Source organism: Oreochromis niloticus, linkage group LG3 (genome assembly GCF_001858045.2).
Source record: "Oreochromis niloticus isolate F11D_XX linkage group LG3, O_niloticus_UMD_NMBU, whole genome shotgun sequence".
Taxonomy (NCBI): Eukaryota; Metazoa; Chordata; class Actinopteri; order Cichliformes; family Cichlidae; genus Oreochromis; species Oreochromis niloticus.
The window spans coordinates 38,521,660-38,545,190 of NC_031967.2; the positions used below are offsets into that span (position 1 = coordinate 38,521,660).

General features: G+C 43.3%; 2 protein-coding genes across 2 annotated transcripts in view; both read right to left on the reverse strand.

Moving 5' to 3' along the window:
• Window positions 1-925: 925 nt before the first annotated feature.
• LOC100706180 (uncharacterized) lies at window positions 926-16,350 on the reverse strand. Its single transcript, XM_003459416.5, has 4 exons — window positions 16,158-16,350; window positions 11,975-12,310; window positions 1,936-1,992; window positions 926-1,695 (listed from the first exon to the last, which is right to left on the reverse strand). The coding sequence occupies exons 1-4, from the start codon at window positions 16,225-16,227 to the stop codon at window positions 1,610-1,612; spliced, it is 549 nt and encodes a 182-aa protein (XP_003459464.1). The 5' UTR covers window positions 16,228-16,350; the 3' UTR covers window positions 926-1,609.
• Window positions 16,351-19,666: 3,316 nt separating this feature from the next.
• Window positions 19,667-23,531, reverse strand: part of LOC100706439 (kinesin-like protein KIF1C) — a 33,385-nt gene continuing 29,520 nt past the window's right edge. Inside the window, exon 28 of the mRNA XM_005464974.4 lies at window positions 19,667-23,507. Within this exon, the coding sequence (XP_005465031.1) occupies window positions 22,636-23,507 (872 nt within the window). The 3' untranslated portion in view covers window positions 19,667-22,635. The remainder of the gene's footprint in view (window positions 23,508-23,531) is intronic.

Consider the following 23,531-nt stretch of genomic DNA (forward strand, 5'->3'; position numbering starts at 1 on the left):
CCGTGCGTGGGGCTGGACGGCATCAACACGTTAACAAGCTAACTGCGCTAACGCACTAGTTCCGACAAATTGAGCATTGCATGGCACATCCAACATACTGTTTTACTTTTGTCCATGACGCGCTTGTTGACTGACGTCAGGGTCATGCTTCACATGAAGACCAAAATAGTTCCAAACGCCAGATCTGAATGAGGGTGGGGGAGGTTCAATTTCATGTCACGTTGAGGCAGTTGCCATGTTGCAACGAGCTTAGCTTCTGTCTCGCTAGCCCCCACACACACACACACACACACACACACACACGAGCACGCTGCGCTCAGTGGATCTGCGCTCGAGAGTCCAGCCTAGGCGGAGTAGTCGAACGCAGATCTATTGAGCTCTCAACACTGACAGCATCGTCAGAAGAAAAGTTGATAAAATCAATTAAAAATTTTGTAATGTTTGATACATATGCGTACCGAACCGAAAGCACTGTATCGAACGGTTCAATATCGATACGAGTATTGTTGCACCCCTAATATATATACATACATACACACACACACACACACACGTATGTATGTATGTATGTATGTATGTATGTATGTATGTATGTGTGTAGGGTGAGGGAGGGCCTTCTCTCATCCCAACTGGCCAAAGAAGGAAAAAAAAAAGAACAAAAGACATGCCGTGGAAGAAAGCCAGAGATGAACAATAGCTAATGATTAAATGCAGAGAGCTGTATAAACACATAGACGAATACAATGACCTAGAAATCGTTTAGTTTTCCACATGACACTGATGAGAGAAACAAACTGAAAATATAAAAAGAGGTTTAAACTGATTACATATTTAGAAGTTTCTAATTGATGACAAGTTTGTAACAAAATAATAAACAGAAATTAAATCAAAACCTTCAAATGACAGAAACACTGGAAAACCTTGAGCAGGTATAAATGTAAATCTTTATTAACATAGATGAAGAAATTTGGATTTACAAAGATTCACTGGAGGAAATGTTAAATGAAAGGGGTTAGAAAGGTTCAGGATCAGAGAAGAAATATGAGTCTGTAACTACACAAATTTTTACTTTTACACAATTTTGCTCCGTAAGCTGTAAAATTCAAAATTTTATACAAAAAGAGAATAATAAGTAATGTCAACCAAAGTGGTTGTAGCTGAACAATGAGCCAGATTATTAATAGTCTATAATTCACAGAACAACAATTATACTGTAACAGCTGATCTTTAGTTTTTCTTACAACCAGCCACTGAACATGAAGCTAAAAAACAAAACATGCATATATTCTGAGATAATATCATATAAATTCATTTATGTTTGTAACACAGTTTGACTTTGTGTCAGTAAATCTCATGAACAACATGAAGATGAATAAACTGTAGTTCAGGTTCACTGACAGCACAGACACACAGTGTTGGTCTGAGTCTGAACATGATGATCATCAGAGAAATGAGAAAGAAATCCAAACTCTGAGTGTTTGACGTCTATGATGTTTATTGGTTGATGATCTTAAGTCTGAAGAGGTTGTCCGCTCTGTTGTTCAGCAAAACGCTCATTTGAACCTCGAGAATGTTTTCTTCTTGTTGATGCTGTTGTTGGTGTTTCTTTTCAAAAACCAACAACAGTAGCAGCAACAAGAAGCACAGCAGGAACCACCAGACCAGCTTTCAGTCCACCAGATCCTCCTGTCTGAGCTGCAGGTGAGAAACAGGTGTGAGGTGTCAGCTGTCAGGTAGGTGATGAGTGAAGAACAGAACAGAATCCATTTCCTCTTCAAACTGCTGTCAGACATTATCTACTGCACTCTGATCACATCACTCAGACCAGCTGCTTTCTACAAAGTCTCATCAACAACATCTTTAGAAACAAACATCAACAACCAGGAAGCAGCTTCACCTCTGATCACACACACACACTCAACTCTACTCACTCACCTGGAGGATCAACACGTGGAGGGTCAGTTTTAACAGGTTCAATTTCTTTGTGTGCTCCTGATGAGAAACAGGCATGAAAAAAAATTATTTTCAATGATCCCAAGTAAGCCATCACAAGATTGGTTCAGATCTCTAGACTCGTATATTTCTAAATTCCTTTGGAAAGATAAACCCCCGCATATCAGCTTAAAAACAAAAAGGACCAAGGATAAAGGAGGACTAGATCGGACTAACTTTAATCACTACTTTTTAGCCAACAGGCTTCAGTTCATCTCTAGATGGTTAAAACACACCTACTTAGATGAACCCCAGATAGATGTACAGGGTGGGCCATTTATATGGATACACCGTAATAACATGGGAATGGTTGGTGATATTAAAGTCCTGTTTGTGGCACATTAGTATATGTGAGGGGGCAAACTCCTCAAGGTGGGTGGTGACCATGGTAGCCATTACGGTGTTTCCATATAAATGGCCCAGCCTGTAGAACAGGCACTATGTAATAATCTAGAAATTTCAGACCTACCATTTATCAGCTCAAACATCAAATGACATGAATACTTTAAAAGCATCAACCTCAGCTCTTCTCTAACAGCATGGTGGGAGTTTTTAAAAATAACGGTCTTGGCCCTTGCCCTGGTGGGTTCCAGAGTGTGGGGATGCCTACTGGGGTCAGCTGAGTCCCTCTTCCTGCTCCACCACACCCACACATACGCAGGGCTTGGGGTGCAGGTGTGTCACCAGGGTGCAGGGGAGGCACTCCCCCTCTGTCCCCTTCTGGCCGCCTGTGCCTCAATTTTATTCCATAACCTAGACATCCACATTACTCACACTCTCATAACACATACAAATAGGGCCTTGAGCGTGGGTACGTTACACAGTGTCCAGAGGATGGTCTGTGTATTCAAACCCACCTCTGGTGCTGGTGCCCTACCCTCAATTTTAAATGCATATAGACACTGATTGTTTTCAGGAGGATCCGTGCTGCTCTTTGGCAGGAAGCACCATGCCCTCCTATGTTTTAAATGCACTTTAGAACAGCACAAAGCAACACTACATATGAACAGGCGGAGGGAGGTTTGGGGTCTTCACTCACTCACCCCTGTTCTGTTTACCGTTGGGGCTGGGAGGAGGTGCTGGCCGTCAGATTGGGGTCGAGATGCGGGGCCTCCCTGCTACTGCCGATAAGGAGGCGGTCTGCTTTCCTCCACCCCAGAGAGAAGGGTTACATCTCCTGGGTGCGGGTACAGTTTGCCCCCCTGGGGCAGGGGTACCCGGACCTGGGATATAGAGTATGTTTGCGGAGTGTGAATGTGTGTACAGTGTCTATTTGTGTCTCTCTCCACATCGGGTGAGTATCGAGTATTTGGTTGTGTATATGGGGGTGGGAATGCACGTTTGTGTCTCTTTGTGCCTGTTCGTCTGTGTCTATATGGCAGGTTGGGTCTTAGACTCCACCTCTCTGGGAACATCTCAGGCTCTCCAAGGTATGGTAGCCTATCTCTCCTCACCACACTCCCTGCCAGTGGCTGATACCCTCAGACGTTGGTGTGTTGGTGGTTCTTGGTGTCTGGGGCTGGACACTCATGTATGTACCGACTCACTCCAAGTGACCGATTGGCTGTCCCTGGTGCCTGTGGCCCGTCTGAGCCCCTTCCGGGGGGTGGGGTGCCCTCAGGTGACATCTCGTTTTGGGGCTTTCCTCAGCTCTTCCCATGAGGGTGGCACGGTTGCCTCCTTGGGTCCTCGTATTCTGGGGTCTCAGAATCCATTTCCTCTTCAAACTGCTGTCAGACATTATCTACTGCACTCTGATCACATCACTCAGACCAGCTGCTTTCTACAAAGTCTCATCAACAACATCTTTACAAAGAAACAGGCCGAGGAGAGAGACCGGGGCCGAGGAGAGAGACCGAGGTAAGTGACGGAAGTGACGGACAAGGTAAGCGACTCATGTTGTAACTGACGTCAGACGCCGGAGATTTTGGCGGAAAATTAAAGCAAATGGTAGTTTAGATTTGAACAAATTCCTTTAAGCTTCAGTTTTACCAAATACACTTATCAATTGTCTTATAACTAACAATATTTGTCTAAATAATCTCCAACACCCTGGAGAACAACGGGGAGAGTTTAGAGGCTCTCCAAGATTATATTGATCAGTGCTTTCAGGATCTAGTGATGAAGAAGGCCCAGAGTGCAGCTTCCCCGGCCAAATCTGAGACGCCATCGTCGAAAAGACTTCGCCCGGCAGATTCCCCCGGCACAATATCGCCAGCCGGCAAAGATATTGCTGACATACTGGAGTCAATCGACAAGCGATTGTCCACTTTCGACGCAAGGCTGTCCTTGGTGGAGATTCTTCACCGGGAATTTAAATGCTTGCGAGAATCCCTGGAGTTCAGCCAGCAGCAGGTGGAAACGCTCGCTGCTGAAAATGCCACGCTAAGAGAGTCGGTGAAATGTCTCACAGAAAATGTTACTCAGCTAAATAGAGAAAATAAAAAAATAAAAGAAACAGTTATTGATCTACAAGCTCGTAGCATGCGTGATAATCTGGTATTTTCTGGTATTCCAGAAGCCGCTGGAGAGGACGTGGAGACCACGGTAAAAAGCTTCATCAAAACCCACCTGAAGCTGCCGGAGGACACGGTGAAGAACATCGTCTTCAATAGGGTGCATCGCCTCGGCCCCATTCGGGCTGCAGCCGGGAGACCACGTCCTATCATGGCCAAATTCGGCCACTTCAAACAAAAGGAACATGTGAAAAGCCGCGGCAGGGAATTAAAAGGAACGGACTTCAGCGTGAACGACCAGTTCCCCAAAGAGATCCTGGAACGACGCAGGGTCCTCTTCCCAATCCGACGCGGCTTCATCCAGAAGGGCTCCCGCGCTGTCATCGCTGTGGACCGGCTGTACGTGGACGGACAGCTCCACCGCGACCCCGACATCACTCCGTGGCTGTATTAACTTCACACCAGATAAGATTCCGCTACACCCTTTCCCCATCCACTCACACTAACTTGCATTAACATCTGTTTAACTTACCAGTATCAAATCGCATCTTAGGTGTGATATCATAGCAGAATTAACACCGTCACTCTCCGTCAGTGGTTTAATTGGAATGTTTCCGTTTTTTGTTTCTTTTTCTTTTTTTCCCCTCTCGTTTTTTCCTCTCTCTTTTCCCCCTCTTGTTTTTATGCTGCTCACCCTTGTCCTTGGTTTCTTTCTTTCTTCTTTCTTTCTTTCACTGCTTCGATCACCTGCTTCCACACTCATCCACAAACAACATCCTTTATTTCGACACATATGCACAGCACGATCACGCACAGTCATGTGCTCAACGGCAGCACATTTACATCAGTCAGACAGCGCACACAGTCGTATAGGATACACACACTTAAGCCAAGCCTACTCATATTAGTAAATATGCACACACATAGTCAGTCTCAGGGAACATCTCACCACACATTTTTCTCTCTCTCCTTCTCTTTATTTATGAACAAGTGATGTATTCTCTCCACCTGTCTAAGCGACACACACAGCGTACACCCCTAGTTATACAAACATATCTATGGGTGAACTAAGATTCGTTACATGGAATGTAAATGGAGCTGGCTCCAGAGAAAAGAGGTTAAAAATATTTAACCAACTCAAAAAACTACAGGCAGATGTTGTCCTTTTACAAGAGACCCACAGACCTCTTAGAGGTTCGAATGAACTTAAAACACCTGAGTTTCCTAATGTGTTCTCAGCTTGTTATAATTCTAGATAAAGAGGAGTAGCAATTTTAATACATAAAAATATTAATTTCACAGTACTCGATACAGTTATAGATCCAGAGGGCAGATTCTTAATCATTAAACTATCTATACTTGATAAAAAGCTATGTATTGTAAGTGTATATGGTCCAAATGTTGATGATCCCTCATTCTTTCACGGTTTTTTCAGTGCACTCTCTGAACACTTAGATGGCACACTTGTTCTTGGAGGCGACCTCAACCTTGGACTAAATGAAGAAATGGATAGGCTCAATACAGCAGGAACTCAGCGTAATTGGCAGTCCACAAATATAATCAAACAGTATATGAGCGACTTTGGTCTTTGCGATGCATGGCGCTCCCTTCACCCCAACAGTAAGGAATATTCTTTCTTCTCACATGTTCATCACTCCTACTCTCGTCTGGATTATTTTTTGGTCAGCAGCTCACTGCTGAGTGACATTTCAGACACTGAGATTCACCCTATAGCTGTCAGCGATCATGCTCCTGTATCTTTAACACTAATGCACAAGAATAATACTACGCCAAGTAAAAACTGGAGATTTAATACATCACTGCTTAAAGATGAAGACTTTATTAAATATTTTAAAAAAGAGTGGACTTCATATTTAGACTTTAATGACACTCCCGGAACATCAGCTTCTGTTCTATGGGAAGCAGGGAAAGCTGTGATGAGAGGTAAAATAATTTCTTTCTCATCACATAAAAAGAAAAAAGAAAACAAAAATATTCAGGAATTAGAAAAAACCATCAAATCACTAGAAGCCTACGCGTCCCACCAAGATCAGGAAACACTGAACAAAATACGCAAAACAAAACTAGAATTAAATGAGATAATTGATAAAAAAAACAAAATTCTTAGTACAAAGACTACGCTTACAAAATTATGAACATAGTAATAAATCCGGTCAATTTCTAGCAAACCAGCTAAAAATAAATAAAGAAAAAACAACTATATGTGCTGTTCAAGATTCATCTGGGAACACAATATATGAACCAAAACAAATAAACAACATTTTCAGGGATTTCTATAAAACGTTGTATTCACCACAAATAAACCCATCTAAAAAGGAAATTGATCAGTTTTTAGACAACATAACTCTCCCAAAATTATTAGACTCTCAAGCAATGGCACTGGATTCGCCACTGACATCAGGTGAACTCCAGGAAGCCCTGATAAGTATGCCCAATAATAAGGCTCCAGGTCCAGACGGCTTTCCTGCAGAATTCTACAAAGAATTCTGGACGATTCTAGCACCAGTTTTATACAGAACGTTGTTGGAAATCAAAGAAAAGGGCAGACTTCCATCAAATATGAATTCAGCAAACATTAATCTTCTGCTAAAACCAGGCAAAGACCCTGTATATCCCTCAAGCTATCGTCCAATATCCCTTATAAATGTAGACCTCAAAATAATCTGCAAAGCTCTCTCAAAGAGACTAGAGAAAATAACCCCCCTCTTAATTCATCCTGACCAAACTGGTTTCATAAAAGGTAGGCACTCATCAACAAATACACGTAGATTACTTAATTTGATAGACTACTCATACAGTAAAAACCTTGAAACTACTATATTTTCTTTAGATGCAGAAAAAGCGTTTGACAGAGTTAACTGGAAATTTCTATTTGCAACTTTACACAAATTTGGTTTTGGATCTTCTTTCATCAACTGGTTAAAAATATTATAGAATTCCCCAACAGCTTGTGTCAGAACAGGTGACCAGACATCCTCCAGCTTCTGTCTCCTGAGGGGCACCAGGCAGGGATGCCCACTCTCCCCTTCACTGTTTGCAATTTTTATCGAACCACTAGCAGCAGCATTTAGACAGAATTCAGTAATTAAGGGCATAAAATGCAAGAACGTGGAACATAAAATCAGCCTTTATGTGGATGATGTGTTACTGTATCTCCAAAATTCACAAACCAATATCTCTGGGGTGATTGAACTGATAAACTCTTTTGCAAGAATATCAGATTACTCAATTAACTGGTCAAAATCTACAGTCCTTCCGATTAATTGCTCCTTCCATAATTCCTCTTCTACTCCACTGCAATCGGGAAATATAAAATATTTAGGTATTAATGTTTCTCCCAAGCTTGCAGATTTAACTAAATTAAACCACATCCCACTTTTAAAGAAAGTAGAAGGTGATCTGGCTAGGTGGAAATGTCTACCCATATCACTCATGGGAAGGGTTGCCGCTATAAAAATGATGGTATTACCAAAAATAAATTATTTATTCTCAATGATCCCAACTAAACCGCCACAAGATTGGTTCAGATCTCTAGATTCATATATGTCCAAATTCCTTTGGAAAAATAAGCCCCCACGTATAAGCTTAAAAACACTACAAAAGACCAAGGATAAAGGAGGATTAGAACTACCTAACTTTCAGCACTACTTCTTAGCCAACAGGCTTCAGTTTATCTCAGGATGGCTAAAACATACCCTCTTAGATGAACCTTGGCTAGATGTAGAACAAGCACTTTGCAATAATCTAGAGATTTCAGATCTACCATTTATCAGCTCAAACATCCAACGACATGAATGATTCAAAAGCATCAACATCAGCTCTTCTCTGACAACATGGTGGGAGTTTCTAAAATTGACGGAGTCTTCATCAATCCCATGCAAACGTACACCTATCTGGAACAACCCTGACATATTAGAAAACAATTATATGATACACTTTTCAGATTGGAGTGGTAAAGGAATCAAATATTTAGAACATATACTAGAAGGAACAGAATTTATTTCATTTGACAGACTAGTTACACAATATGGGATCAACAAGAAAAGATTTTTAGAATATCAACAAATTAAATCCATAGTAAAAAAGAAATTTAAACCGGGTCAAGCTGAACTACAAACACCACCAAGTGTAGTACAATTTCTTACTCTTAAAACCCCCAAATTACTATCCAAAATATACAGAATGCTTTCTAAAACAGATGAATCAATATCACTTCCTATTGCAAAATGGGAAGCGGATTTATCAGTTAACTTAGACCAAAACTTCTGGTCTCAGATTTGCTTAAAAACCTTTCATTTAATTAGAAGTCCCAGTCTTCAATTAATTCAATACAAAATACTACATAGAGTGCACTATACAGGTCATCGGATGTTCAAGATGGGCTTTACGTCTACCAACAACTGCTCACACTGCCAAACCAATTCACCGGACAATTATATCCACGCTCTTTGGTTCTGTCCACCAGTTCAGAAGTTTTGGCGCGAGATATGTGAAGACTTATCAAAGTGTCTGAAATGTAACATTACAACTTCCCCTTTAGTGTGTTTGTTGGGCAGCTTAGATAATGTCACTCCGGAAAAGAATATAGCCCATATGGTTTTCACTGCCCTATGCATAGCCAAGAAAACAGTCCTCATGAACTGGAAAAATAAAAATAATCTTAATTCTAACCAATATAGAAATTATCTATTAGATTACATTAGTCTTGATACAGCCTCTGCCACCACATCAGATCAATTGCTCTGGGCTCCTTTGATCAGCTCCATCACCTAGTGGGGGTGGGGGGTCTTAGTTTGGTCCCACCTTCACTGTTGTGATTGGTGTGGGGGTAGGGACAGGCTTAGGGCATCGGGGGGTTCCCCGGGAGCATCTTCCTTGGGTGGCTCAACCTGGGGTAGCGGCCAATTAGGGGCTCTGTTGGCTCCTAGGTGACGGTTTCCTCGTGGCTGCGTGCAGCAGGGCTAGGGGAGGGTATGTGCTGACGGACGTGGGTTACTGACCTGGTAGCCTGGCTGCCCCTGGGTGGGTCCGGCATGGGCGTGAGGTTCTGGGGCACTCCGTCTCTGGGCTGGGGCCCTGGCCAAGCCTCAGGGGCTTGGGTCCTGGTTGGTGTGTTGCCAGGGTTGTGGCGGGTGGGTGTATGGGGCCCAGTCCTGGCGCAGGGTGCCGCCTGTGCATCGAACCACCTGGGGGGCTCTTCAGGTTGTCACATCTTGCAGGAGCTTTCCTCTCTTCAGGAACTCTCTCTGCAGGAGGGGGAGATACAGGAGAGGTGGAGGAAGATCTCAGCCTGGGCGTCTATTGTCTTGTGTAGTCTGGAAGATGAGTGGATGATGGGGTGGGTGCAGTTTTCTCTGTGGTGGGGTCAGGTGGACTGTCCCGGGCTCTGTGGGGCCGGGCGGCGCTGCTGCACTGGGCCCCCATCCGGATGGGCCTGGGCCCCCCTTTCCCTGGCGGGTTGCAGAGTATGGGGGTGCCTACTGGGGTCAGCAGGGGAGCTGGCCCCAGGGAGGGGTCACTTGCCCCTCCCTTCCTTCCCTCCCATCTCCAGCTGCCTCCCTCTTCCCGCTCCACCACAATCACCCACACATGCAGGGCCTTGGGGTAGGGGTGTGTCACCAGGGTGCAGAGGAGGCACCCCCCCCCTCTGTCCCCTTCTGGCTGCCTCTGCCTCAATTTTATCCCACAACTTAGACATTCACATTACTCATCTCTCATTACACATACATATAGGATCTTGGGGGTGGGCACGCCACACAGAATCCAAATTACCATCAGGGTGTACACCTCACCCCTGGCATCGTTGCCCACCTCTCAATTTTAAATACACGTAGACATTGAGGGCTATCAGGAGGGGCTATACGCTTACCTGCTGCTCTGGCAGGTAGCTCCATGCCCTCCTGGGTTTTAAATGCACCTTAGAACACACATACATCAACACTACATATGAGCGGGTGGAGGGAGGTTTGGAGTCTTCACACACCCCCGTTCTCTGCAGCCTGCTGGAGCGGGGGGGCTGGGAGGAGGAGTTGGCCGTCCAACTGGGGTCTGGAATGTGGGGCCTCCCTGCTGCTGCGGAGTCGGGGCGGTCTGCTTCTCCCCACCGCAGGGAAAAGGGTAACACCACCTGGGTCTGGGTGCAGTTTCCCCCTCCAGGGGCAAGGGTACCTAGACCCGGTTCTTAGAGTACGCTTGGGGAGAGTGATTGTGTGTACAGCGTCTCTCTATGTCTGTCTCCACATTGGTTGAGTGTGGAGTAATTGCTTATGAGAGCATGAGGGTGGGAATGGATGTTTGTATCTGTGTGTGCCTGTATGTCTGTTTCTATATGTCAGGTTGGGTATCAGACGCCACCTCTCTGGGGACATCTCAGGCCCTCCAAGGTTTGGAGGCCCATCTCCCCCCACCACTTCCCCTGCCGGTGGCGGACGCCCTCAGACATCAGTGCGTTGGTGGTTCTTTGTGTCCGGGGGTGGGCGCCCAGGTACACACCGGCTCACTCCTTGGTGGCTGCTTATCGGGACCTGGAGCCTGGGGCTCACTCGGGCCACTTCGGGGGTGGGGTGCCCTCGGCCCGGGGCTCGGTCACTCAGGCACAGCTGGCTGCCGGCGGAGCCCACGGGCACGTCACTGCAACCCCCCTGACTTCTGCTCCACGGCTGCTGAGTGACCCCTCATCTGGGACTCTCCTCAGCTCTTTCTGGGATAGTGGCGCGGCTGCCCTCTGTTGGTCTTCCTTGGTCTCTTGTGTTCTGGGGGCCCCTGGATGTCTGGAGTTTTGATCTCCTCCATACCTGCTTCATGCCCTGGAGGACGGGGCAGTGGCCCCCCACACCCTCTAGCAGATCATTACATGAAGGAACCTTTAAAAAAAACAAACAAAAAAAAAACAAGCGCGTCCATGCTCACAGGTGTACACACGGGTGATCACACACACAAACTACACCCTTTTTGGCTCCTACCTCAAAGCACACTGTGCGCTGTCGATCTTACGTGCTGCACAATAATGTTTAATATTTAGTATTTACTGTCATATTCCCATATATCATTGTGATGTTGTTTATTACTCTCGTTTTCTTCTGCCTGCTTTCTTTTTTTCTTTCTCAACAGGTGATCCAGGTGATCGATATATGTATTTTTTGTCTGCTTATTCTGTTGGTTTTTGTTTTTTGCCCTTTTTGCCCTTTTTCCCCGTCCCTCTTCCCCACTGTTTTTCTTTCTCCCCTTTCTTTCCCCCAGTTAAGTCTGTCCCGTATTCAGCAAGTGAAAATAAAATAAACAATAAAAGGTGAATCAGATGGACCATTACGGCAAGGCTGGGATGGTCCATTTAGTAAAGTAAATCCGTTGGGCATCTTTCTTCGCCTTTAGACAATAATTCTGATGGCAAAAGAGCCAAACGGGACAGGTTAAAAAAAAAAGAAAAAAAGAAGAAGAAACAAACATCAACAACCAGGAAGCAGCTTCACCTCTGATCACACACACACTCAACTCTACTCACTCACCTGGAGGATCAACATGAAGGTAGAAGACACTGACGGGTTTAGCGTCCTTGCGGTTTTTTCCTTCCATGTTGATACGACACTCGTATGTTCCAGTGTCACCAATTGTCACATTCTTCAGAATCAAAGACGCGTCTCCATACATCATCTGTCTGTTCTGCAGATCCACCCGGTTCCTAACAGATGGATGCTGGTGATTTGGTTCGAATTGGCCATTCTGGTACAAATAGACATTCTTATCTCCCAGGTCAGGTCTGCTCCACTCTAAAGTATTGATGTTTGGAGCCTGACATGTCAGAATGACGTCCTGTCCAGATTCAACTGTGATCAATTTCAGGTCTGAAAGAGGAAACAACACAGAGCAGAGAGGTTAAAGGTTAAAGGTCAAAGTGTCACGGTCAGTGGGGGCAGACCGTGTGGAGGGTGTTTGGAGGACCCAGGTGCGGACACAGACGAAGGAGGCAAAACTTTAACTAAACTCAAAGTGAGCCAAACATAAACTAAGGCAATGACCTATACAAAGAGCCTAAACTGGGAAACGACTAAAGACTAAGACAAACTAACTGTAACTATGAGCTATGAACATGACATTAAAAAGCTATGAAAACATGAAAGGATCAGATTACTATGAACATGACCAGTAAAAGAATCTGAAAAACTACGAATCATGACGTGTAGCTAGAGTGACAGGAATGGTAACAGATGATGCAACACAGACTGAATGAAACACAGAGACTAAATACCCACAGGGATGAGCAGGGGAAGTGGAAACACATGAGCAAGAACAGCTGACACACATGAACCTAATGACAGGACAGGGGCAGTGAAACTAAATACAATGAACAAAGAACACCAAACTCTTTCGAAATAAAACAGGAAACATGGAGACATAGACATGACACAAACTTGACAACAAGGACTGTGGCGTGTCCAGCGGGGTGGCCTGGGGGGGCACAGGCCACCCCCCCAACCAAACTGGCCACCCCAGGTGCCACCCCGAAGCCAAAACAATAAAATCCAATGAAATATCAAATTTACGATTATGTTTTCACAGTGAAGCTCAGATATCCGAGTGTAAGTGAATGCAGCATCGGCTTCTGCGCTATGAGCATCATGTTAGCAAAGGTAGGAGAGCCAAGCACGAAAGACAGCACCACAGAAAACAGTTTTTCGGCGAAAGATTAACAGTTTAACATAGCTGGACTGGCCATCGAGCATGGCGGAGCTTCCACGGCGGCTAGCAGGTGGATGAGGGAAGGGTAGGCAGGAGGAGAGACCCGAGGCAGCCGCCAGTCCGAGTGTCAGGTGAACTGAACTTCAGGTAAGAAGTTATGACCTGCAGTCTATCTGGGTCAGATATAAACCAAGTTTAGGTGGAGTTTATTTTCGTTGTGCTGACTTTTTACAGTCAGTTACAATAACTCGTACTGCGTGCTAGCTAGCATGATGGAGTTTCTATACAGCTGGGTGGGTGCTGTGATGTTACTGATAGTGAACTTTATTCATAAGGTTAGTTAGTAGAGTTGCCAACGGCTCCTTAAAAAATGGAATGGTCCCGTATTCAGAGAAAATATTACAGGTTTTGTATTGAGCTGAGAAGAGACGCAGTTTGTCCCGAACTTCAGCTAGAATGAAAAAGACACAAAGCTGGAGTTATTCTGTGTCTTTACGCTGCAGCTGCCTCCGCTTCTCTCATTCTCTCCCCTCTCTCTCCTGTTGCTACTTCAATCATGAAACTGATCAATGATCAGCTGATCGGCTTTTCTCTCATGTTTGTTTATCTCCCACTTTGCGCCAGAAAGAGGAAACCAGCGGATGTCGCGCTAAACAACAGCAGCACCTTTAAGCTTGATCAGCTGTTGTTAGAATTTATTTAATATTAATTTCTAGTATCAGCTGATGTTTGCTGGAGCCACAGCTGTAAAGCTGCTGGTCATGATATTGGTTTGGATATGTGGTGAGAGGGAAACATGCAGATGAAACCAGGAGATGTCCTTACTGAATCATCAGAGCTGAACAGGTGATGGAGAAACAGGTTTACCTTTTAGGTGACATGAATGAGTTGAAGGGAAGTTATGAACTGTTTCTGAGAGACAAATAACACCAGGATCCTTTTCTACGTAGCTGACAGCTGGTAACTGTGCAGGGGCGGGTCTAGCAAAGTGTTGCCAGGGGGCCAGGTAGGGCATTAACAGGGAAAGGGGGGCACAAAGAAATACTTTTCTTACTTATTGTCATTTAAAATATCTAGCTTTTATTAAATAATTATCTGAATCTTGCAAACAAAGTTTTTATCTGACGTAAAATTGATAGAAATCATACATTTACCAACAAGACCGTGTACATCACTGTCACAACAGCGTTTGTTTTCATTCAAAGGCTTTATGGCTTTAATACCTGGTGGGCCGGTCTCTAGTCAAAATGCCCGATTTTTTTGTCCCAGTCCAGCCCTGCAGGTTAATACTGGCAGTGTCACCATGCCAGCTGACTGTATTTCATCATCAGCCAGTGTTGTTCTTTATACATCAGTATTACCAAAGTTTACCATAAGGCAGCATAGAAAGTATTTACTTGCTTTCAGGTTTCATTCAAATGTTAGTCTTTTCAGTTGTTTCCCCACTTTTTTCCTGTTTCAAAATCAAACACCAGTTTGTAAGAAGATTATCTTCTTTTTTTAATAGGCAGATAAAGTTTTGCATTGGCTAATTTGGCAATTATATGTTAAAAATGTTTGTATTTTAATATTCAAAAATGTTTTTGCCCAAAACATATGTGCCCTATATGTCAGTAAAAATACTATGCAAATATTGCTGTCCTTGAATGCTGAGTAAACACTGACAAAGCACTGATTGTATCTCTTGTACTTCATCAACGCAGTATCTAAAAACTTTGCACCGTAGTGGTTAAAACCTCATTCTAATAAGAGTCAAAAGCAAATTCAGTTATTAGGTTTACAGGGTTATTGAATGATGGTTAACTGTTGGTAGAATTTTTTTTAACATTATCTGCCAATTACATCTGCCACCCTTCTCCAAATCTGTGCCCCTACCTGGACCCCCCAACAAAAATTTTCTAGACACGCCACTGAACAAGGACCACACAGACATAGACGCATGGACCAGGGAGACAGTACAGGGGGAGATGACAGAAACAACTAAGAAAAAAAGGACTAAACTGCAACCTAGAAATTAACCAGATGAGCTAAACTAGAACACAAATGAATACAAAAGATACATAAAAACTCAAACACTGGGTCGCACGACCCAGTACCGTGACACAAAGTACAATTATGATCAGAATGATTTAGTTGAAATATTTTGTTTATTTCCTTTAACATTTGAGTTTTTAGTCATGTTGGATTTAATGAACCTCTGAACATCCACCAAGTTACCTGTGACCGACTGAGGGGGAATTTTAGCCTCATGATAAACATGCAAAGTGTCAGAAACTACAAGATGTTAGCTTCCACACAACAAAAACATGTGGTGATAATAAGTGAACATAATGTGTGAGAGAAAGCAGCCTCACGTCATGTTTACACACACTGAAACAATGTACAAGAAATTAATAATAATATTATATATATATATTAATAATAATATTTTGGTTAGTAACATGTAAACCACCTTTTGTTTGTCTTTATCTCAGAGACAGACAGATTTGTGCCTTACAATTAAAGCTTACAGCAAACACGAAGATGCTGACAAACATCAAAGTGGAGCAGAGATGCTGCTGATCTGACTCTTAAGCTATAGAAACCTCTTTTTTTTCTTTTTTTTTTTACATTTAAACTCGACTCAATTCATGGTTTAACTTGAGGTTTAAATAAAGGTGAAAATCACAGATTACGGTAACAGATATATCAACTGGCTCTGATCCCCCGACTTTGTCCTAAGGGACAGCAGGCTGATTAAAAAAAAGTGCGCAGCACCATAAAGAGACGATTAAAAGTGTTTCTACATGCTGCTGTTCTTTAACCAGCTCCACAGAATAAAATCACGTTCTGACAACTGAATGTAATATTCAGAAGATACAAGAGAAAGTCTTATTAGACTCTGAATGACTCCACCCAGTCTCTGCACACACGGACAAACTGAACCAGTATGAAAATAACTCTACTGAACACTGTTTATCTCACAGGAAAATATCGTTTAATTTTATAACAATTTAAATTATAAAACCTCACCTGCAGATACAAACACAAAGACGCTGAAACACAGCAGAGTCCCGCAGAGTGTCGCAGTTACAGGAGACATGTCTGTGTTCTCGAGTTCTGCTGATCTGACTCTTTGTTTTTTCTAGATGTCTGAGTCTTCTGGAATTTTCACTGTATATATGTGCTCATAAAAAAATTAAGTGAAAAATGATACTGATCTGAGAACCGTCATAAAGGCGGTCTTAACTGCACTTTGAGCAGTGTTTCAAAATCACTGCACTTTAGAAGTGTTGAAACATCCTAACCCAGATCGCATAATCACATTAAATTAATGTTGATTCTTTAACAGGATTATCATTATGGTCAAGATTTAAATCTCAGTCTTCAAATAAATGTTGATTCATTGTTAAAATACTTATTAAAGCTGACAGTGTAATGGTAATGACATTGTTAACATTAATTTAAAGTTATCCTGTTGTGACTGCAGTAGCGGTTTTTGATACGGACGACGCGGGCGGTTGTCCGGGGCGGCATCGTGGTGGTGGGCGGCATCACGGGCATCGGCAAATTCTTTTTTTTTTTTTACTGGTACTCATGCTGCCCCGACGTCATGCCAGCGCATATTGGGAATGGCATAGGCGCCGATCGGTTTTCTATCGCCCAATTGCTGGGAGTAAGGGCGCCCTCCGTTTGCGAGGTGCGCAAGGGCTGGGCGGCGGAGGATTCACTGGCTGGCTGAAGCGGCATCTAATAACCAACTCGCTAAATTAAAAAACATAATAACAAACCAACAAACACGAAAACAACAGACATTATGATACGGACTTATAATTTGCACCGATGCAAGGGCGTAGATTTGGTTTTGACATTGGTGGGGACGGATGATTGAACCACTGAACCCTGCCCTGTTTCTTTTTTTTTCCCTTTTTGTCTTTGCTTCTTGATTTAAAAAAAAAAAAAGGAGAATTATACTTGCTTACATATGATATTCTACATGTTTTTAAACCATTTAAAATTACAATTCATAGTTTTACATGGGAATTATATAATGTTAAATTACTATTAAACAAATAACTAAGTATTTTAGACTTTAGTTTACTTCAGCCATATTCCATATAAATCAGGTGTCATACAAAAATAAAAATAGCTTCAAATACAGTCATGACAATAAAAGAATATGACTTTAAGGACTTAACAACATTACTTCAGTTATAGTACACCACCATCTCTGATACATTAGCACTAAGGGAACACTGAATGACCTGCTGGTTTTTGTCCATAAAACTATTCATCTAAGATTACCACAAAGTAAAAGATCTCTCAGCAACATTATGCAACATTTTAGGCACTATTGCCCCGATCAGATCAGTGAGCTGGGATTTTTTATTCTAAACATGAACTACTGTTACAGCAACAGACATGGATTACTGGTGCCCCACACAACAACTCAATGTTCACTATGTGAAGGAGCCAAACACATGCCTTCTCCTCTCGTTAACTGAGATAAACTGCTGGCCAAGGGCGTAGATTTGGCATGGACGGAAGGGCCATGTCCCCACCAATATCCAGTAATTATTAATTTGTCCCCACCAATAATTTGATCTCTGCGAGTAAAGAAAAACAAACCCGATAGAAAGAAAAAAAACGATCTGTCAACGTCTCATTCACCCAGCAGTGCAGAAAGAGTTAAATTACGTTCTCTACTGGAGTCCTGCCTCATGTGACAAATCTGGCCAATGTGATTGGCTGTGCCTTTCAGGGAGCTCTGTTTAGTTTTAGCAGCGGCAAACCTGCGCTGCGAGGACCTGCAAGGAGGAGAGGAGGATGGCAGCAAAAAGGAAGAACCTGGTTATAAGAAAGTATTTTTTAAAGAAACCTGTAAGTCACTTAAAGTCAAGTTCACTCATAAAATGTGTCCGTCATAATAACGTTACAGGCTATGCTAGGCCATACATGCCAACCCTCCCGATTTTTCCGGGAGAATCCCGAATTTCAGTGCCCCTCCCGAAAATCTCCCGGAGCCACCATTCTCCCCAATTTCCCCCGTTTTTCCACCCGGACAACAAAATTGAAAAACCATATCTCAGATTGCCGCAGCCAATTCCAGTTTCCAACAATAGCTACTACTACTGCAGCTACTTAGTTTTAATATTACTCTTATTACTCTTTCTGGGTCGCAAAATAAACGTTTAACATATTTTCAGGCGAGAATGTAGCTGTGTAAACTTCAAATATCTGAGCCGGCGAGAACAGCAAACTCCCGGCACATCGTTTTAGGCTTTGGCCCACATCAGTCTAAAATTGTATGTAACCATGAATAACGTGATGCCATGTCCACCAGGAGAGACTGGACAGTATAGATGTAAAACAAAAATGCCAGCAGTTTATCTCAGTTAACGAGAGAAGGCATGTGTTTGGCTCCTTCACATAGTGGACATTGAGTTGTTGTGTAGGACACCAGTAATCCATGTCTGTTGCTGTAACAGTAGTTCATGTTTAGAATAAAAATCCCAGCTCACTGATTTGATCGGGGCAATAGTGCCTAAAATGTTGCATAATTTTGCTGAGAGATCTTTTACTTTGTGGTAATCTTAGATGAGTAGTTTTATGGACAAAACCCAGCAGGTCATTCAGTGTTCCCTTAGTGCTAATGTATCAGAGATGTTGGTGTACTATAACTGAAGTAATGTTGTTAAGTCCTTAAAGTCATATTCTTTTATTGTCATGACTGTATTTGAAGCGGTTTTTATTTTTGTATGATACCTGATTTATATGGAATATGGCTGAAGTAAACTAAAGTCTAAAATACTTAGTCTGTCATTAGTTTAATAGTAATTTAACATTATATAATTCACATATAAAACTATGAATTGTAATTTTAAATGGTTTAAAAGCATGTAGAATAGCATATGTAAGCAAGTATAATTCTCCTTTTTTTTTTTTTTTAAATCAAGAAGCAAAGACAAAAATTGGAAAAAAAGAAACAGGGTAGGGTTCAGTGGTTGAATCATCCGTCCCCACCAATGTTAAACCAAATCTACGCCCTTGCGCGCACACACACACACACACACACACACACACACACACACAAAATGCATAAATGAACAGCTCTTTTTGCTTGTGATCTTTGCAACGAAAAATACTTTCTGCTTTGTCGTTTCTATTCTATCTCAGTTATCATTATTCTATTCTTCTATTCTAGGACTCATTCAAAGCAACTCTTATATGGGGAAACTTGTTTCCACCCTGGAAAAACACATTGTTTTTAAATTAGACTTCGGGGTTATTACTTCACAATTTTCAGTTACTACCACAAACTAATATGAAAAGTTATTTTCTCAAACAGGCAGTGCATCTGGACCAGTAAACAGCAGGCTCATTTTTGTCATGGAAATCATTTAACAACCAGGAGATGCCCCCTGCTGGCCACTAGAAATTATGCAGTTTTAAGACAATGTTTGAGTGCACTGACACCTCTAGGCTTCCATAGCCATCCTTCGTGGATGAAGACCCAATAAAAACACAAGAAGTGAGCCTTATTTTGAATCTTGGAGACAGTTTATTGCCATCATGTTGTCTGCAGGTAGAGCCTGAGATTGGTTCCTGATACAAACACAACAACAACAAAAGACAACCCAACACATACAGAGAGAAAAAAACAACAATAACAAAAAAGCAACTGAGGGGCTCTGGGCCAACAGGAAGAGGGCTACACTATGATGTCATCATATCCATATCCGTGTTTTGAGTTCTGAAGCGACACCGCGCTGTAATGTCACAGATTCTGAGGTCATGATTAGAGCAGAGGTGCAGGGAATGGGCACAGCCTGTCAGTGAGGGGAGTTCTAGAATGTTCTGGAATTCTGCCGAGTCATGGCAGCCATGGCAACACCCCACCCACTCCAAGACCCTCCCCCATTCCACCTCAAAAAACAACAAAACTAACCAAAGAAAAAGAATAATGACTAAAATCAGCTTTATGAAGTAAAACAAACTTTACTGTTTGATTCTAAATTAACCCACAAACACACACAAGCAGACGCCCAACACACACACACACACACTCAACAACACAAACACATACACTAACTCAACCGTTTGCGTGAGGGCAAAGAAACTCCCTTTAGCAGCATCCACAAGAACCAAATATTAATGACACGTATAACTTTAGGATAATTATATTAATAAGTGAAGATGACTGATGACATCATAAACCAAAGGTCAAACATGGAGGTTGGTTAAAATACGCAGTACATGATGTGATACACAAAGGAAAAACAAACAGCCAATCAGAGGCCCAAGCTGGAAATGAAAAAAAAAAAAAATCTAAAAAAAACCCCCCAAAAAACATATTTTCCCATCAGGCCTGGCAGTGGCAGCAGGATTAGCGATTGTCCCGTGATTGGCCAATTCCAGAGATTCTGCTGACATCATGCTTCTCAGGCCAATTGCATTCACTTCTTTTGTTTTCATCACAATTATTGTCATCGTCATCATCATGGCGCTGACTCCCTCCTGCAGCGGGAAGGAGCACTGCCATTGGTTGGATCTAACCTTTTTATGAAAAAGCCTTAAAAGTCACAGAGCTCATAGTTGCTCCACTTGTTAACTCCCAGAATCCTCTGCTTTGAGTGGGTGGAGTGTGCGCAGTATCGCCAACTCTCCCAGCTCCTCCTGGCAGTAAACTTGTCTTCATTAATTCAGTGCGAATAAAACGCACATAGGGTGCTGCGTTCGCTGGGACGCAGGAAGCTGGAAATTTGTTTCCTGTCTTACACATGTGAAGTGAACACAACACCAGCAAAAGTATGTGTGTGCAAATGTCATGTTTGAAAAACGAGAAGAAATTAAAAGCAACCTGAAACAGGTGGAGGCCACAATTTCCAGGATCCTGACGTGCCAGGAAGGCAGCAGTGAATTTTCCCATCCTTTTTGAATTGGACATAAAGTAAAAAGTGTCGCGTCCTTACAGCACGAATCTCGTATCACACCCGACATGCTGTAGTGTCTGTTACTTCTTCAAAGAAAAAAAAAAAAAAAAAGCTTACTGTATATCAGCTTCTTCTTCTCTTCCTCAAAACCTTCTGCTTCTCAATACATCTCCCAGAATTCCTTCCTTATCCAACCCTACATAAACTAATCCATCCCTTCAGGAGTCTGTCTCTAAGCTCCCACATTTCCCACCTTGGGGCATCATCATGTGTTACGCATCACTTGCATTTCCCACGATTGCCAGAGACGGTGAACTTACCGTCAGCACGTTTCATGTGTTTAAAATCAGATTTAACACTTCAAATATACACACACAGCTCTTAAAAACAAACATCTGACAGATAAGACAAGCGCAGCACCTACTCCTCTTCCTCTCTGCACCTCCTCTTCCTCAGGGGGGCATCTGCACTCGCCTTTCTCGCCCGCAGCTTCTCCATTTTTGGAACTCTGCGTGTTTTAGCGTTTTTACAAAAGCCACATTGGCACTTATTGTTCCTGCACTGATGCTTTTACCCTGACTAGGAGGCGCCACACAGCCGCTTTCTTTGGTTTGTAGCACTTAGCGATGCTGCATTCAAATTGCATGGGAGAGGATGTAAATACAAGTTTCAAGCTTCAATCAAAAACAGATCACAGGTGGTAAATATGACAGGAAAAAAAGGCAACATTATCAGTGTACTCACATGTAATATATATGTTTCTGCATATTTTTTTCTCAACTTTAAATCAATATTTAAGTTGTTGAACTGTATACATTTTTTTTTGGTTTGCAGCAGAAGCTAAATACAAGCACAGTGGGCTCTATTGTATTTATGATTAAATAAACGAGTAAAAATAAACTTCATTTTAATATTAATCACCATTTGGGAACTGCTCCAGATTAAACTCTTAATCATCAGTTTGAGGGTTGAAGTGAGTTAAACAAGCTGTACAATCTGTAATTCCCATGGAACTTGAATGCAGCGTAGGCTAGGCTAAGCTCACAATTTCACCTACTCTTCACTTGCTAGCACTAAAAGCTAAAAAACAAACAAACAAAAAAAACCTCTTCTAACCCAGAAACACCACCCTGCTAACAAACGTACTTGATCTTTAAAAAGAAAATTAGCTTCACCAGTAGACACGTCGGCTTTAAGGCACCTTGTTAACACGATGAAAGACACCCGAACACCAGCCATCGGTGAAATTTAAAAAATAAAAAAAAGGCTAAATTACTGCGTGATCAAAGTCTGACAGAACAACATAACAGATAAAATAAAACAAATTCAAATTCACTTTTTGCACATCAGTGTCGCTAACAGCTCACCTTTGCTAACCTAAAAGCTTCACACACACACACACACAAGCACAAACACACGCGCAGCAGGACAGAGGATACAGGGTGTGTAAAAGTGCTCAATTGCACACACGCGCGCACACACACACACGCACACACTCTCAGCCGATTCTCTACAGCATCAGGATCGCCCTGTGTCCCGCAGCCAATCAGGAGTCTCCGTATTCAGGAGGTCAGAGGTCAGATCGGCGTCTCCTTGTTGTTGCTGTTGTTTTTGAGGTCCGGTGCGCTGAACTGCCGCCTCATCCTGGGCGGAGTGTTGAAGCTCCACGCCCCCGGCGGTGGCACAATGCCAAGTAGCATGTCAGCAGGAAGGGGCGGAGCCCCTGAGCACGGCAGGCTGTGGTAATGGGGGTGAGGGTGAGGTCCAGGCTGGAATGGTGCATTGTGGGGGTTGTAGTAGGGATGGTGGTGGTGGAACTGATGGTGCTGGCGTTGATTATAATGGAAGCCTCCGTCTCTGTCTCTGTCCCTGTCTCTGCTTCCTCCTCCTCCTCTGCCTCCTCCTCCTCTCTCCCCACCTGGCCCAGGTGAAAACCCCCTCCTCTGTCTTGGTCGCCCCTGGTGGCCACCATTGCCACCACTGCTGAAGTGCTGGTCATTGTTGTAGCTCCCGTTGCCCTGTGGCGAGCTGTCCAGGGAGTTGCGGCGGTAACGACGCTGCTGGTTTTGGTTGTTGCCCTGGTTGTTGTAGTGATAGCCACCCTGGTTGCCCTGGTTACGCTGCTGCCAGGCGCGATGAGGACTTGGGGTGCGCATGCGAGGGGGCTGAGCTGGGAAGGGGAGGGGCAAGAGACCAGGCAGTTGACCTTGTGGGGGAGGTGGAGGTGAGGGAGAACCTTTAGCTTCTCCTCCTCCATTCTCCTTCTGCTCAACACCATCACCTCCTCCTCCCTCGCCCAGACCGAGAGCTTGCAGAGCGGCACTGGCGGGTCCCCATGACAGCCGGTGGGCAGGGTTACTCTTAAAGGGAAACTTGAGCTTGCATTCCTGCGGAGGGATGAAGCGTCCAGTTCCTGGGAGGTGGATGGGGACAATGGGGGCGTTCTGACCTGGAGGTGGGGGTGGAGTAAAGT